This window comes from Salvelinus fontinalis, chromosome 12 (genome assembly GCF_029448725.1).
Source record: "Salvelinus fontinalis isolate EN_2023a chromosome 12, ASM2944872v1, whole genome shotgun sequence".
Classification (NCBI taxonomy): Eukaryota; Metazoa; Chordata; class Actinopteri; order Salmoniformes; family Salmonidae; genus Salvelinus; species Salvelinus fontinalis.
In genome coordinates this window covers 4,332,682-4,348,873 of record NC_074676.1, presented here as the reverse complement: position 1 = coordinate 4,348,873, position 16,192 = coordinate 4,332,682, and the positions used below count along the sequence as shown (strand labels likewise).

Sequence of the window (16,192 nt, the reverse complement as noted above, 5' to 3'; positions counted from 1 at the left end):
GACATTCTAGATGATTCTGTGCTTACAACTTTGTGGCAACAGTCTGGGGAAGGCCCTTTCCTGTTTCAGCATTATAATGCCCCTGTGCACAAAGTGAGGTCCAAACAGAATTGCTTTGTCGAGATCAGTGGGGAAGAATTTGACTGGCCAGCACAGAGCCCTGACCTCAACCCCATCGAACACTTTTGGGATGAATTGGAACGCTAACTGCAAGCCAGGCCTAATCACCCAACATCGGTGTCTGACCTCACGAATGCTCATGGCTGAATGGAAGCAAGTCCCCGCAGCAATGTTCCAACATCTAGTGGAAAGCCTTCCCAGAACAGTGGAGGCTCCTATTTCGGCAAAGGAAGGACCAACTCTCTATTCATGCCTATGATTTTGGAATGAGATGTTGGACGAGCAGGTGTCCATATGCTTTTGGTCATGTAGTGCATGTGTAGGCCTATAGTACATATACAGTACCCTCCCAATACGCTAAACAGATCTAGGTTCAAATATTATTTAAAATCTTGCTTTACCTCTCTGGACTGCAAGCTGGGTGAGGGTTGCACTTTTAAAAATGTTCTATTGGTTCCTTTGCAACATGCAAGCTCAGTTTAAGCACAATGGGGAATAAGAATCATATTGTACACCATACTCCTCATTCTTGTTAGCCTGATCCCAGGCGACAGTCTCACACCCAGAACTGATGGTTTTTGGCACAGTCCCCGTCTTCTCCTTCATGCCAAATAACTAACACATCCACTCCCCGCTGTATCCGCCTGTGGTCACCCGGACGAAAAGGTTCATTATCTATTGTCGAGGTTCATTATCTTTGGGCTTTGCTCATTGCAGTTCACTTGACTGTATCATGATTCCGGGAAACTGTAGCTCCAACAGGTAGGAACAGACATTTTCTTAAAGGAACATTTATCATAATACACTACCAACTACACTGATATACTTTCACATCTTTGAAACAGCTTTGGCATTTTTACCACAAAGAAAACTTCTGAGACAGTCATATCATTACTATCACGTATACTCCCCTCTCCGGCCTCTAGGTCATCAGGCTGCTGATTATCCCGCACACCTGTCACCATCGTCTCGCGCACCTGCACCTCATGACACTCACCTGGACTCCATCTCCTCCTTGATTATCTTCCCTATATCTGTCACTCCACTTGGTTCTGTCCTCGGGTGTTATTGACTCTATTTTCACATTCGTTACAATTACAGAGTGAGTCATTTCCCTTTAATTCTATAACCACCATGGAAACCATCAAATGGCAAAGCCAAGTTTTCAAACTAAGTTTAATACTTAATGTCATCATTGCACATTTAGTATAACCGTGGGGATAATACATTACAGGACATGACTACAGTATTTTGTAGTGTCAATATATTTACACATTTACGGTTTTAGGGATTAACTAATAATATTAGTCATTTCCCTAATGACCACAACACCAAAGATGATGGTTATTATGACACAGATGGCGAGCGTAACAAAAATATTAGACAGACAGACGTACAATACAAAATGAGACACACAAACAAAGTAACATACATGTATCTTCCCTGGGGGGAAAAAAACACCACAGTAATGCCCCACAAACAATGTGCCTTCAGAAAGTATTCACACCCCTTGAATTTTTCCACATTTTGTTGAGTTACAGCCTGAATTTGAAATGTATTGAAATTAGATTTTTCTGTCACTGACCTATGCCGCATAATGTAAAAGTGGATTTTTTTGGTCTATGTTTGGTTCCGATTTTTTTCCGGTCTGGACCAGCCTTGATTTGGCCCAAACATAGACGTCTATAAATTACATATTTTCAACTTTCATTCAGAACCAAAAAATTTACCTGATTTAAACATCCAGAAAATACCTATTTTCAACGACCGGAAAATACCTATTTTAAACTTAGCTTAAATTGAACCCAACTTCAACATCTGGAAAAATACTTATTTTAGACGTTTTTTCAACTTCATTTTGCTTACTGGGATTATTCTTGTAATGGCAGCCATTTTTTTTCCGCCTAGGGCTGCAGAACGGCCAGGACCGGCCCTGAATACTAGTATCCCAATAATGTACAAATCTTAAACATCTTTAGTAGCACTGTATTCAATTGAAAATGCAGTGGTGTTCACATAACCTAAACTATGTTAAGAATACTTTTACTTTTAAGGTAACACTGGCTGAGATAATGGATGGGCTGGACATGCCGGGAGATGAGTTTGGATTGGTCTGCCATGTAGCATGCTTCTGTCTATAACGTGAGCTGCTCAGTATGTCTTGATAGTCCTTTCCACCGCTGTGTAAGACAACATTATCAATCGAGAACTACAAAAGTTTTGCTACATTTCTCAATAACATTGATGCTCTAAATTTTTGCTGTCTTTTTTGGGGGTTTATCGAACATCGCTTTTCCACTTTGTTATACTTCAAGCAAGTTCAGCCAAGACTAGCTAGCTAGTAACATTAGCTGAGATGGAAGTTAGCAAAAAAATCTATGGAAGATTTTGACACTCTCCCAGAAGTAACGGTATCGAGGTCGGAGGAATTAGTCTTCGGTACAGGTGTCCAAATAACCCCTTCGAAACCCCACAAAACTACAGAGTTTAATGCAGCAGGCATTAAGAATATTACCACGGATGTGAAACTGTTGAAAAATAAAGTTGATGCCCTGACAAAAGAAAACGAGGAGCTGCGCACAGCCAGTGATGAACAGGACCGATACAAGCGCCGATGGGGGCTGAGACTGAATAGCCTACCTGAAACTGATGGTGAGAATATCAGAGGGATTGTGATTGACATTATTGGGAAAGTTGTTTCATATTCCCCTGCTATGAACATCGCTGTAGATGTTGTACACCGTCTCGGAGATAAGAGAAAGGAGATGAACAGACACAGACAGGTCATCATGATGTTTGCGTTGAGGAACGTGAGAGACGAGGTGTGGAGAGGTGCCAAACTTGCGCCGATCTACAGGGAGAAAGGCATTCGCTTTGCAGAAGATTTCAGCAAGCGCGACAGGGATGCCCATGCGAAGCTGTGGCCACAGGTCGATGAGGCAAGACGCAGGGAGAAAAAAAGCCTCCTTTCGCGAGGGGTTTGCTGTCATTGACGACCGCAGGGTGGAGCCACGTGCCTGACTGATTTATGCTTCATGAGTTGGCCTGCTTATACTAATGAAGCCATATACCGTTTCAACTGGTTTATTCATGCAATCGTTTATCTGAACACCACATATAGGTGATATTGCATAGGGCCATACTGTCCGTAGTGGCGAGTTTTGAATGTGAACATTAACCAACGTAAGCACACTGATTTTTGATTCTCATTTGATGGCATACTAAGATATCAGTTATCTATTATTCATTTCGTTTTGTTTCAAGATTGATAATATGTAAGTAAATCTCCATTTATTTTTCATATGGGTTGATTAGCTGTCAGAGATGTTTTTATTTTAAGTTTAAGAGTTCCATTGAAGATCTAAACTATTAATATAATATGTGTTATTACACGGTCTATCCATTTATTTTCCTTTTATGGTCGTTACTGTTCGTCAAGTACATTTTTGAAGGGCTTATGCTGCCGTCATATTCAGGGTCCCTGTTTATTCTAGACAACTCTATCTCGGATACTCTGCTCTTCAACATTTCTTTGCTTTTTACTCTTGAACTCCAGGGGTTTTCTGTACCAATTTAAAACGCATTGAATTTTTGTTTTTGTAAAGATTCATTAAAGTCCAATTGTTTTTTATTTCAAGAGACACATTCCTCAGATGCTGACTTAAAAATGTTGGACTTCACAATGGGGTGACAAGATAATTTTTAGCTATGGCTCATCTCATTCTGCTGGTGTGGGAATACTTTTCAGACGGTTTCCTGGTACAGTTTAAGAAAGCAGGTGTGATGCTGAGGGTCACTGGATAACTATTGTTTTCGAATATAAAAGGGTCATGTTACATATTGGTAAATATTTATGGTTATAACATACAGTCAAAAAACGATATTCTTCTAACATCTATTAGTGAAGTCTTAATTGAATTGAAAAACAAATATTCTACAGATAACATTATTGCTGGAGGGGATTCAAATGTTGCTCCTCATGACTGGATGGATAGGTATCCCACCAGGCATTCAGCCCATTGTTTTATTAACTCAATTCTAAATTTCTGCTCCAACTTTCAACTTTCCGACATTTGGCGTTCACCGAATCCAACTTTAAAACAATTTTCTTGGTTCAACTCTACAACTAGCGACAGACAATTAAAATCTAGAATTGATCATTGGTTGGCCTCTTCCAATATTATGAATCTTGTCAGTGAATGTAGTATTTCCTCAGCTATTTCCTCTGACAGACCATTGTTCCATTATTCTTTCCTTTTAGTTTGATAATGACAAGAGATTTTCGAAAGCATACTGGAAATGTAACTCTTTTCTTTTAAAGAATGAGTCATTTGGTTTACAGCCTAAAGCTCTTACCAGAGAGACCTGTCTCGATCCTGCTCTTTCTTCTACGAACAAATGGGAAATGATTCAATTCAGAATTCAATGTCTTGCCATCACTACTGGTAAAATGCTAGCTCAGAAAAGATTCTCCAAGCAGATGTTGATATTAACAGGCTGAGCAATAAACTAGATTTAAATGAAGATGAAAAAGGAACAGGGGGCCTTCATCTGTTCAAAGGCCAAATGGATTAAAAAAGTTGAAAAAACATTTCACTTATTTCTTTCATTTGGAGAAGAGTAGGCAGACTAGGAATAGTATTACATCCATCTATGTACAGTGGGGCAAAAAAAGTATTTAGTCAGCCACCAATTGTGCAAGTTCTCCCACTTAAAAAGATGAGAGAGGCCTGTAATTTTCATCATAGGTACACGTCAACTATGACAGACAAAATGAGAAGAAAAAAAATCCAGAAAATCACATTGTAGGATTTTTAATGAATTTATTAGCAAATTATGGTGGAAAATCAAGTATTTGGTCAATAACAAAAGTTTATCTCAATACTTTGTTAAATACACTTTGTTGGCAATGACAGAGGTCAAACAGTTTCTGTAAGTCTTCACAAGGTTTTCACACACTGTTGCTGGTATTTTGGCCCATTCCTCCATGCAGATCTCCTCTAGAGCAGTGATGTTTTGGGGCTGTTGCTGGGCAACACAAACTTTCAACTCCCTCCAAAGATTTTCAATGGGGTTGAGATCTGGAGACTGGCTAGGCCACTCCAGGACCTTGAAATGCTTCTTATGAAGCCACTCCTTCATTGCCCGGGCGGTGTGTTTGGGATCATTGTCATGCTGAAAGACCCAGCCACGTTTCATCTTCAATGCCCTTGCTGATGGAAGGAGGTTTTCACTCAAAATCTCATGATACATGGCCCCATTCATTCTTTCCTTTACACGGATCAGTCGTCCTGGTCCCTTTGCAGAAAAACAGCCCCAAAGCATGATGTTTCCACCCCCATGCTTCACAGTAGGTATGGTGTTCTTTGGATGCAACTCAGCATTCTTTGTCCTCCAAACACGACAAGTTGAGTTTTTACCAAAAAGTTATATTTTGGTTTCATCTGACCATATGACATTCTCCCAATCTTCTTCTGGATCATCCAAATGCTCTCTAGCAAACTTCAGACGGGCCTGGACATGTACTGGCTTAAGCAGGGGGACACGTCTGGCACTGCAGGATTTGAGTCCCTGGCGGCGTAGTGTGTTACTGATGGTAGGCTTTGTTACTTTGGTCCCAGCTCTCTGAAGGTCATTCACTAGGTCCCCCCGTGTGGTTCTGGGATTTTTGCTCACCGTTCTTGTGATCATTTTGACCCCACGGGGTGAGATCTTGCATGGAGCCCCAGATCGAGGGAGATTATCAGTGGTCTTGTATGTCTTCCATTTCCTAATAATTGCTCCCACAGTTGATTTCTTCAAACCAAGCTGCTTACCTATTGCAGATTCAGTCTTCCCAGCCTGGTGCAGGTCTATAATTTTGTTTCTGGTGTCCTTTGACGGCTCTTTGGTCTTGGCCATAGTGGAGTTTGGAGTGTGACTGTTTGAGGTTGTGGACATGTGTCTTTTATACTGATAACAAGTTCAAACAGGTGCCATTAATACAGGTAACGAGTGGAGGACAGAGGAGCCTCTTAAAGAAGAAGTTACAGGTCTGTGAGAGCCAGAAATCTTGCTTGTTTGTAGGTGACCAAAAACTTATTTTCCACCATAATTTGCAAATAAATTCATTAAAAATCCTACAATGTGATTTTCTGGATTTTTTTCTCCTCATTTTGTCTGTCATAGTTGAAGTGTACCTATGATGAAAATTACAGGCCTCTCTCGTCTTTTTAAGTGAGAGAACTTGCACAATTGGTGGCTGACTAAATACTTTTTTGCCCCACTGTAAATGACACTATATCTGATGATCTTGAAGTGATTAATAAGAAAATACTCTTTCTACAGTTCACTATATCAATCTCATCTTTCAGAAGGCGATTTGAATTCCTTTTTTGATTCAGTTAATAACTCGGTTAACCCTATAGAAGAAAGGTTTAAGAAACTCTGTGATTCTGATATAGATATTACTTAGTTGGACTAAGCCATTAAACAAATGGCTATAGGTAAATCTCCTGGACCGGATGGCATGACTCCTGAATTCTATCAACATTTTTGGCCTGATATTAGAGAGTTATTGCTTTCGGACTACAAAGAGGGAATTGCTTATGCTATCTTACCACCTTCTTTTAGAAAACAGGGAATAATAGTTGTTATACCCAAACCCAAAGAAGGACTCTCTTTACCTGGACAATTGGAGACCAATCACGTTGTTGGCAACTGACTACAAGTTACTAGCCCATGTCTATGCCAATAGGCTGGAAAAAGGCCTTGATGATATAATCAGTGAAACTCAATCAGCCTTCATTAAAAGGAAGCAGTATCCATAACCATATACGAGTGGTATTTTAGATTACAGTGTTCATAGAAGGTGGATTTATAATGTTTTCAGATTTTTTTTTTAAGGCTTTTGACACTTTAGAACCCAACTTTTAATTTAGAACTCTCTACTTTTGGGTGGATTTCTGTGATAAGGTGTGATAAGTGATAAGGATGATGTACTGTATAATGATATTAGCAGTTCGGTGGCTATTAGTAATGGTACATCCCCTTGTTTCTCTATTGCTAGAGGATTTAGATAGGGTTGTCCAATCTCCCCTCTTATTTATTTTAGCCACAGATTTACTAGCCATATTTCTTAACAAATCTGAGAATTTAAAATGGATCCGTATTTTTGGTAAAGATATAAATATCAGTCAATTTGCAGATGATACGGCCCTTTTCCTAAAGGATAGAGCGTCTATTCCCTTGGCTATTGACAGAATCAAGAAATGTTCTATGGCCCCTGGGTTGACTCTCAACCTTAACAAATGTGATCTCATGACAATTCTTTGCTGTGACTCCGTCAACATTGCCTTCGTCAACATTGCCTCCATACCTGTTAGAAAGGAAGTTAAATATTTAGGAATTGTTATCACTAAAAACGTTTCAGATAGAGAATCTTTAAACATCGATAATATGATTAATTCCATGAGAGTTTCATTAAGTCAGTGGCAGCAATGTGATATCTCAATTTTGGGTCGTATTCTTTTGTCCGAGACAGATGGTTTATCTAGAACCATTTACCCAAGTCAGTCCCTTTCTCTTTCTTCTAATAACATAAAAAAAGTAAATTCTGTTATATTAAGATTTGTTTGGAGGAATATTCAGAAATAACAATTAGTAAGACTATGATCGTGGAGATTTACAGGCTATTGATTTTGAGTCGTTATGTTGATATCATGTCTGTCTAATCCTACTTCTATGTGGTATCATATCCCTAACAGTCTGTTTAATAAACTTGGTGGACTTGAATTCCTAAAGAAATGTGATTTTGACCCTCCAAAATTACCTGGGAAATTGTCTAAGTTTCACCAGGTAATGTTATTTTTCTGGAAAATTATATTCAAGCACAATTCACAAATGTAAAATGGGGCGATTCCTTATTTTGTAGTTTTTTTTCATTGACCTGTTACAATTTTATAAATCTATCAAACTTGTGAAACTTAAAAAGTTGGAAAAATTCATATATCTCTGAAAAAGTCATGTCTCTGAATGGCTGTTAATGTCTCATTGCCTTGTCACATTAATAATGTCCTGAATTATTCTATTTTTTGGGGGGGGGGGGGGTTCGCCTGGTGTTGTATTATATCATTTCTTTCATTGTATTCACAGGAATGTCCCTGTATTGATGTGTAATATTGTTATTATTGTTGCCATTCAAAAATTAAATGTATTCAAATCAGAAATCCATTTGCGTTGCTAGTTATAGCCTAATGTTACCTAGCTAACATTGAACCTAGTTGGTTAGCTTTAGCTTTACCACCACAGCTACCTGCAGATTCATACTACAGCTATGACAATGTTTCTATTGATTGTAGTTGGAGTTGGGATTATGCCGGCTCATTGTTTAGCTAGCTACAGGTCTAAACAAAAAGACTCAACTTTGCCAGATGATTACATCGAGTTAGCCAGGTGTGACCGGGGTTGATTACAGACATCTTTTGTATTTCATGAACAAGTGTACATGTCTAGACAATAGTGACCCATCCACTTAGCTAGATGTGGCCGTGGGGTGGTTACACATGACCCATCAATATGGACAGGTTTGTCTGGGTAAGCGTCATCTAATAACTATAAAATATTGAACAAATATTTTTTATCTGGACTCTTTCTGTTTTTATATTACTACTACGCAAGTAACCATTTCACTGTACCGTTTACACCTTAAATAAACATAGATTTTATTTGATATAGTGTGCGTTTACCAGAGATACTAATGTGTTGAACAACATGACCTGCAACAATGTCATATTAGGATATAGGACTAGATAAAGTATATTTTTACCTGGAGTTTTTCCTTATTGTAGGCTACTACTTTTACCCCTTTTAGCCTTGAAATCTTTAGTTGTTTACTACACTACTCCCTCTGTTTAGCACATGGGCTCACATGTGAATCCTTAAAGAGATGGGTGAGACTTAAGAGGGTGTGAACCATGTTGAATGGGTGTAGACAAAGAAGACCTCTCCAGTAGGTGTACCAAAACATTAATAGCAATTTTCTCAAAAATAAGTTCATCAACATTCAAAGCAGAATACATTTTCCATTGTTCCTCAACTGCAGTGTATCAAATACCATTTTCTAGCTCTGAGTCTCTACTTTCATGCAATGTAAAAAATAAAAAATAATTTTTTTTTTTTACAAATCTGATTTTGCTGCATAGAACCGAATCCAGGTGGTGGGTCACAAATTGAAACAAGAGAAGCTTTTGTGTCAAATTATACGGCAATATACAGCAAGTCATAAATCAGCATGTCAACGTAGGTATTTTAGGATTAACCGCATGAGCACTACAGTTATTTCATCCGAACTTCTCTTAAACTAGCATGTAGCGTATGAGCGGACATGTTCTTATCAAGTTTGACCTATCTTTTTCAACAACACATTTACAGCATTACTGTACTAAAAGAAGCTTTGATCACACAATCACCGACCTGTCTTGGAATGAATAGCCTGGCTGTCAGTCTCAATGAGGTAATACTTGTTATGAAGTGCTTTTAAAGTTTCTTGATAAATAACGTCATTTGTACCTGTTAGTGCTGGCTCATATTTTACTGCTAGATTCTGTATTCTGTCACAGTCATAATTCACTTGTAAGAACTAACAAAATTGCATCGCAAAGTCCTACAGAAATTGAGAATAATGGCAGTGAAGGCACGTGAAAGAGGTTTGAAAAAGTTTTTTTTTTTTTTTTTTTTAAGGAACATTTGATGGTTTTACAGGCTGCTATTCCTTTAATGTCAAAATGCCTCAATACACGCTTAGTCAGCCTATTACCAAATATGCTTGTTAATGATAAATATGCCTGTTAATGTAACTCCCTTCAGGACACCACTTATTTCTGTATGAACAATATTATTTTGTTTCCTTGTTGCACCCAATAGGGTAGCCTGGGTTAAGGCCATACCACGATTATGTATACGGTCAATTCACTATGAGACTTACTGGCTACAATAGCATGTACTTAATATTGATTGAATTAAATCCAAGAATTCAGCTTTGAGTGAATCTGATTAATGGTGCATAACAGGCAACCAAATAAGTGCTAGCCCAGGCCTGGGCAAATTCGTATATTAGTCTTACAACCAGTTGACTAGATTCTAGAAGCCACTAGTATCTATAATGAATATAATTCAGTTGACTAGATTCAGGCCAATCAGGCTGTTTGTTTAACCTTCCCCTGATCCTCCACCTTCCTGATGGCTGCCTGGATGGCTTCCTGGTCTCCCAGGAGCTGCATGGGTTTGGTGGGCCGGAAGTTCTCATCCAGCTCAATCAGAATAGGCGTTCCTGTGGGTAACGTCACGTTGACGATATCAGCATCTGATATACCTGTTGAAATAATAGAGATCATGTTTGATTAGTAGTGTCGTGCTGCTGTGAACCACAGTAAACAAACAACCCGTGGCATACTATTATACTATCACCATGACGATAATAGAACCATTATGTTAGTACAGCTTAATCCCATATTCTTATGTAAAGCTTTTCTGATTTCTGTACACGGGCTATCTGAAGTAAACTTATCTGAACTTATCAATAACCAATTAAAACCAAATCAAAATAAACAGATAAGGGAATAACTTTCTTATGTGCAATAGACTACTGTAGGACTATAACGTAGGTCATCTTTGACAACAAATGAGCAAGACAAAAATTCCTGCTATATAGCATAGATGATTTATAATTAATATCCCCATTACATCACTGTCTATAAAGTTACAGGGTGACCAGTGGAGGAGCTAAAAGGTCAATGTGGATCTCATGGCAGTAGCCTGATGTAACATAAACCTAGTGCCCTTTTTGTACAAGTTCAACCACGTGCCATTTCTGGAACTCACATATACTGCTATAAACCAAATGGGAGTGAACGATAGTTACGAACTAGGCCTAAAGCATAGAGGGCCTAGCGAACTCCCTTTGTAGATTCAAACATTCGAATGGAAGTGAAAGAGAAAGTGGCCATGCAGCTCTTACTCAAATCCGCAGTAACAAAAGAGAACTAAAAAAGGACAATAGAGGTGCAGCAAATGTCAATGGTAATAATGGTGGAGCTGATGCAGACAAGCCTAGTGTGGTTGCGCGCGCACGCACACACACGCACACACACACATACCTTGTAAGTGTTTCAGCAGTGCCCTGCAGCTATTCCCATGCCCAGAGATGAGCACCGATTTCCCCTGTTTGATCTCCGGCACAATGGTGCCATCCCAGTATGGCTGGAGCCTCTCTAAGACATCCTTCAGGCTCTCCGACTTAGGGAGATCCTCTTTAGAAACATCGCAAGTAGAATACCGCCGGTCGTTGTAGATCTCCAGAAAGTAAGGGTGTGATTTGTCGATAGGCGGCGGCGTGAGGTCGTAACTCCTCCTCCACTGTTTCACCTGCTCCTCGCCGTGGTTTAGGGCCATCTCGGCGCGGTTGAGTCCGATCAGAGCACCATAATGGCGCTCATTCAGCCTCCACGATTTCACCACTGGGACCCACTCCTGCCCCATGGCCTCTAGCAGCAGCCAGGCTGTGTGGATGGAGCGGCTGAGCAGGGATGTGAAGACCACATCCAAGTGGTAGCCAGCATCTCTTAGGAGGTGACCGCACGCCAGGGCCTCCTTTACCCCATCCTCACTCAGCCTCTGGTCCACCCAGCTGCAGAAGCGGTTCTCTTTGGTCCAGGCCCCTTCTCCATGCCTCATCACAAAGACTTTGTACTTGGACATCCGGAAGGACTGGCTGGCAGCAGGAGCCTGTACTGTACACAAACAAACAATGGGTTGAATTATAGTACATCCGGAAGGACAGGCTGGCAGCAGGAGCCTGTACTGTACACAAACAAACCATGTGGAATTATAGAAGCTGAGGGTGCAGGTTCAGTTCCATAATGCACTGGACTGTGACTGTGGCCAGCTAACATCGTCAGTCACTTAGCACACAACTTAAATAAAAATGATTCAACTAGTCTCAAATAGGCTACTTGATGAGTCTCAACAACCTAAATGTACAGCAGCAATTCAGTGGTGCTTTGTATTATTACCCGTGCTTAATTTGAGCCGGAACCGCTCAGTTTTGGACTGCTTTGTTCCACAACCTATTTGATTGAATAATAGCCACCTTATTTTCACTTTTTTGCAATGTAAAAATTATAATAAAAGCGGTCAAAGTTCAATCCCAGCAGGTTGGGCCAGCCGGGCTTATGAATCAAGTTGGGCCGGCCTGGGCTTATGATTTGACCAACATAGTAACCTGTTCGAAAGCAACGCGTGGCCATGGCTGTATGAGAAGCGCGCCTGTATCCCTCACAGAACTAGAATGAGATCAACTTGATATGATCTCTCTCCCTCTACTCTGATAGACATGAGCCTGCAACTCATCTCTCCAGCGTTGCACCATCACTTATTTCCATACAGAATCATAGCCGTGCGAATTGCAATACATTTGCCAAAGTTATAGAAGTTCTGCTGTCACGGGAAAACACAAGGTCAGGAAGCAAATGGCTCCTGATGAAAAGAGACGACTCAAATCTGTCTGCTTTAAGCTAAAAGAATACTTGACTTACTTTGTAAAGTTAAAAAAGAGAGAGATAGGCTTTTGGCACAAACGCGTTGGCCATCAGCAACGTGTGAGCTGCGCATCATTGGGTGATTCAGTGAAATTGGAAAGCATTTTCCGGACTATAATTTCCTCATATTGTAGCCTACAATATATCTCCACACACCTAGGCCTACAACCTGGCCTCAGAGCATTTTGTATTATTCTGTACGTAAATACGTAAACAATGCATTTCGTATGACATGTTACGTATTGTATGTATTCATTTGTGGATGTCCATCACCCATTTCGTATGATATGTTAAAAATTAAAATTCTGATTATAGGTCACAAATTTGAAAAACGTACATTATGTTACGAATTCGCAACAATGTCTTATATGTTCCGAATTTGCAAACGTACAATATGTTACAAATTTGCAAAACTAATGTTACGAATTCTAGCTTGCTAACGTTAGCTAGGGGATATAGGTTAGGGTTAAGTTTAGAAGTTAGATTAAAGGTTTAAGGTTAGGGTTAGCTAAAAGGGTAAAGGTTAGTGGAAGGGTTAGCTAAAAAGGTTAGGGTAAGTAATTGCAAAGCAGCAAAAAATTTGTAAGTAGTTGAAAAGTTGCTAATTAGCAAAAAATTGTCTGATGAGATTTGAACTTGCAACCTTTGGGTTGACGTTTGTGTGTTATACTTAAAAAGGCAGTTGAAAAGTTGCTAATTAGCTAAACAAAAAATGAAACGTCCCTCTTTCAGGACCCTGTCTTTCAAAGATAATTCGTAAAAATCCAAAATAACTTCACAGATCTTCATTGTAAAGGTACACTGTTTCCCATGCTTGTTCAATGAACCATAAACAAATAATGAACATGCACCTGTGGAACGATCGTTAAGACACTAACAGCTTACAGAAGGTAGGCAATTATGGTCAGAGTTATGAAAACTTAGGACACTAAAAGAGGCCTTTCTACCGACTCTGAAAAACACCAAAAGAAAGATGCCCAGGGGCCCTGCTCATCTGCTTGAATGTGCCTTAGGCATGATGCAAGGAGGCATGAGGACTACAGATGTGGCCAGGGCAATAAATGGCAATGTACATACTATGAGACGCCTAAGACAGCGCTGCAAGGAGACAGGACTGACAGCTGATCGTCCTCGCAGTGGCAGACCACGTGTAACAACACCTGTACAGGATCGGTATATCTGAACATCACACCAGTGGGATAGGTACAGGATGGCAACAACCACTGCCCGAGTTACAACAGGAACGCACGATCCCTTCATCATTTTTTACATTTACATTTTTAGTCATTTAGCAGACGCTCTTATCCAGAGCGACTTACAGTAGAGTGCATACATTTTATTACATTTTTACATACTGAGACAAGGATATCCCTACCGGCCAAACCCTCCCTAACCCGGACGACGCTATGCCAATTGTGTCGCCCCATCAGTGCTCAGACTGTCCGCAATAGGCCTTTGAGAGGCTGGACTGAGGGCTTGTAGGCCTGTTGTAAGGCAGGACCTCACCAGACATCACAGGCAACAACTTCGCCTATGGGCACAAACCCACCATCGCTGGACCAGACAGGACTGGCAGACCCACTGGCAAAAATTGCTCTTCACTGACGAGTCACAGTTTTGTTTCACCAGGGGTGATGGTTGGATTCTCATTTATCGTCGAAGGAATGAGCGTTACACCGAGGCCTGTACTCTGGAGCGGGATCGATTTGGAGGTGGAAGGGCCCGTCATGGTCTGGGGTGGTGTGTCACAGCATCATCGGACTGAGCTTGTTGTCATTGCAGGCAATCTCAATGCTGTGCGTTACAGGGAAGACATCTTCCTCCCTCATGTGGTACCCTTCCTGCAGGCTCATCCTGACATGACCCTCCAGCATGACAATGCCACCAACCATACTGCTCGTTCTGTGCGCGATTTCCTGCAAGACAGGAATGTCAGTGTTCTGACATGGCCAGCGAAGAGCCCGGATCTCAATCCCATTGAGCACGTCTGGGACCTATTGGATCGGGGATGGAGGGCTATGGCCATTCCCCCCAGAAATGTCCGGGAACTTGAAGGTACCTTGGTGGAAGAGCGGGGTAACATCTCACAGCAAGAACTGGCAAATCTGGTGCAGTCCATGAGGAGGAGATGCACTGCAGTACTTAATGCAGCTGGTGGCCACACCAGATACTGACTGTTACCTTTGATTTTGACCCCCCTACTTAAGTAAGCATCTGTCTTATGTAACCATACCACACATAACTTATCACACTAAATGGAGTGTCTCAGATTCACATACAGAATAATACAAAATGCTCTGAGACCAGGTTGAGGCCTAGGCCATTGATGGATTCAAGACAAGGTTGTTTTTACTGATTTCAGATTCTCAGTTTGTCTGTGTCAAAGTAAACTGTAATTTCGATCATTTGTGAGGTATCTGCCAAAGTATCCAGTCATTGTATAAATGCATGAAATGCGTTCATAAAATACCCAATTTTTCCCGGACCATAAACTACTAAAAATGTTCCCCATGTTTGCAACTTCTGTAAGTGCTTCTACTCTATGGCACTAGCAATTGCGATGATATGCATGCAATGCTTTATTATAAATGTGTTTTTTTTCTTCCAGATCCACTGAGGTCACCCTTCACCCGTGCATACGTTTTGTCACGGCACACACTATTAATTAAGCACTGTTATTAGTTACATGTACACAACTCCGCTTGCTATAAGCCTAATATTTTACTTGTATGCAACTCTATTGTTAATGAGCGTGATATCAGAAGCAGTAGCCATCATCAACATGGCTGAGAGGTTTAAGGGGTGGGTCTGGTAGGTCAAACATTTCAAGTGGCATACTACAAACCAACACACGGTTATGTTAACCCAAGTTAAACATAATTGCACAGGGTAACGCTGAATCTAAACAACGAAATGTGGCTATTACACATTCCCTGTGTCGTAATGAATACGCAATACCATATTATTACATCATATCAACAGACAATAAAAGCAGCTAACGTTAGCTGGGATGCCTTGCACTTGTCATCTCATACATTGGTAGCCTACTCTGTCCAGAATTCAGATAGCGTGCATGCGTTTTTACGAGGGCATGCGTGTAAAGACGTTCAAGCTACAAAATGCGATTCAATAACAATTAAAACTGAAAATGTATTACAATAATAGCATGGACACTACCTTACCCTGCGTGAGTTACAAGTTTAGACCAATTGTCGTGCAGTCGTGACTGATGACAGATATTTGTAACACCATCCAGAGCGTTCAAAAGAAGTCCGCGACTGACAGCTTGTGGTCCAATCGAAGCGGTAAATCTCACATTTGGGCGGGATTTGTGTAACGTGTGCTGCCCATATATGGACGGATGAAAGGAACGGCTCGCGCTGTCTGGAACCGTCATCATGGAGGAAGAAGGCGTGGCATGGCATATTTAGCTGGCTACATTTTAAAAGTCACTGAATGTGGACATTATTAAGTATCTGCTATGTTAGTGTTTTGCC

General features: G+C 40.5%; 1 protein-coding gene across 1 annotated transcript; it reads right to left on the bottom strand.

Annotated features, from left to right (window-relative positions):
- Window positions 1-1,278: 1,278 nt before the first annotated feature.
- LOC129866674 (bisphosphoglycerate mutase-like) lies at window positions 1,279-15,972 on the bottom strand. The gene is made up of 3 exons (XM_055939462.1): window positions 15,878-15,972; window positions 11,256-11,888; window positions 1,279-10,471 (listed from the first exon to the last, which is right to left on the bottom strand). Exons 2-3 carry the CDS (start codon window positions 11,854-11,856, stop codon window positions 10,296-10,298), a joined length of 777 nt encoding a protein of 258 aa, XP_055795437.1. The 5' UTR covers window positions 11,857-11,888; window positions 15,878-15,972; the 3' UTR covers window positions 1,279-10,295.
- Between the last annotated feature and the right edge of the window lie 220 nt (window positions 15,973-16,192).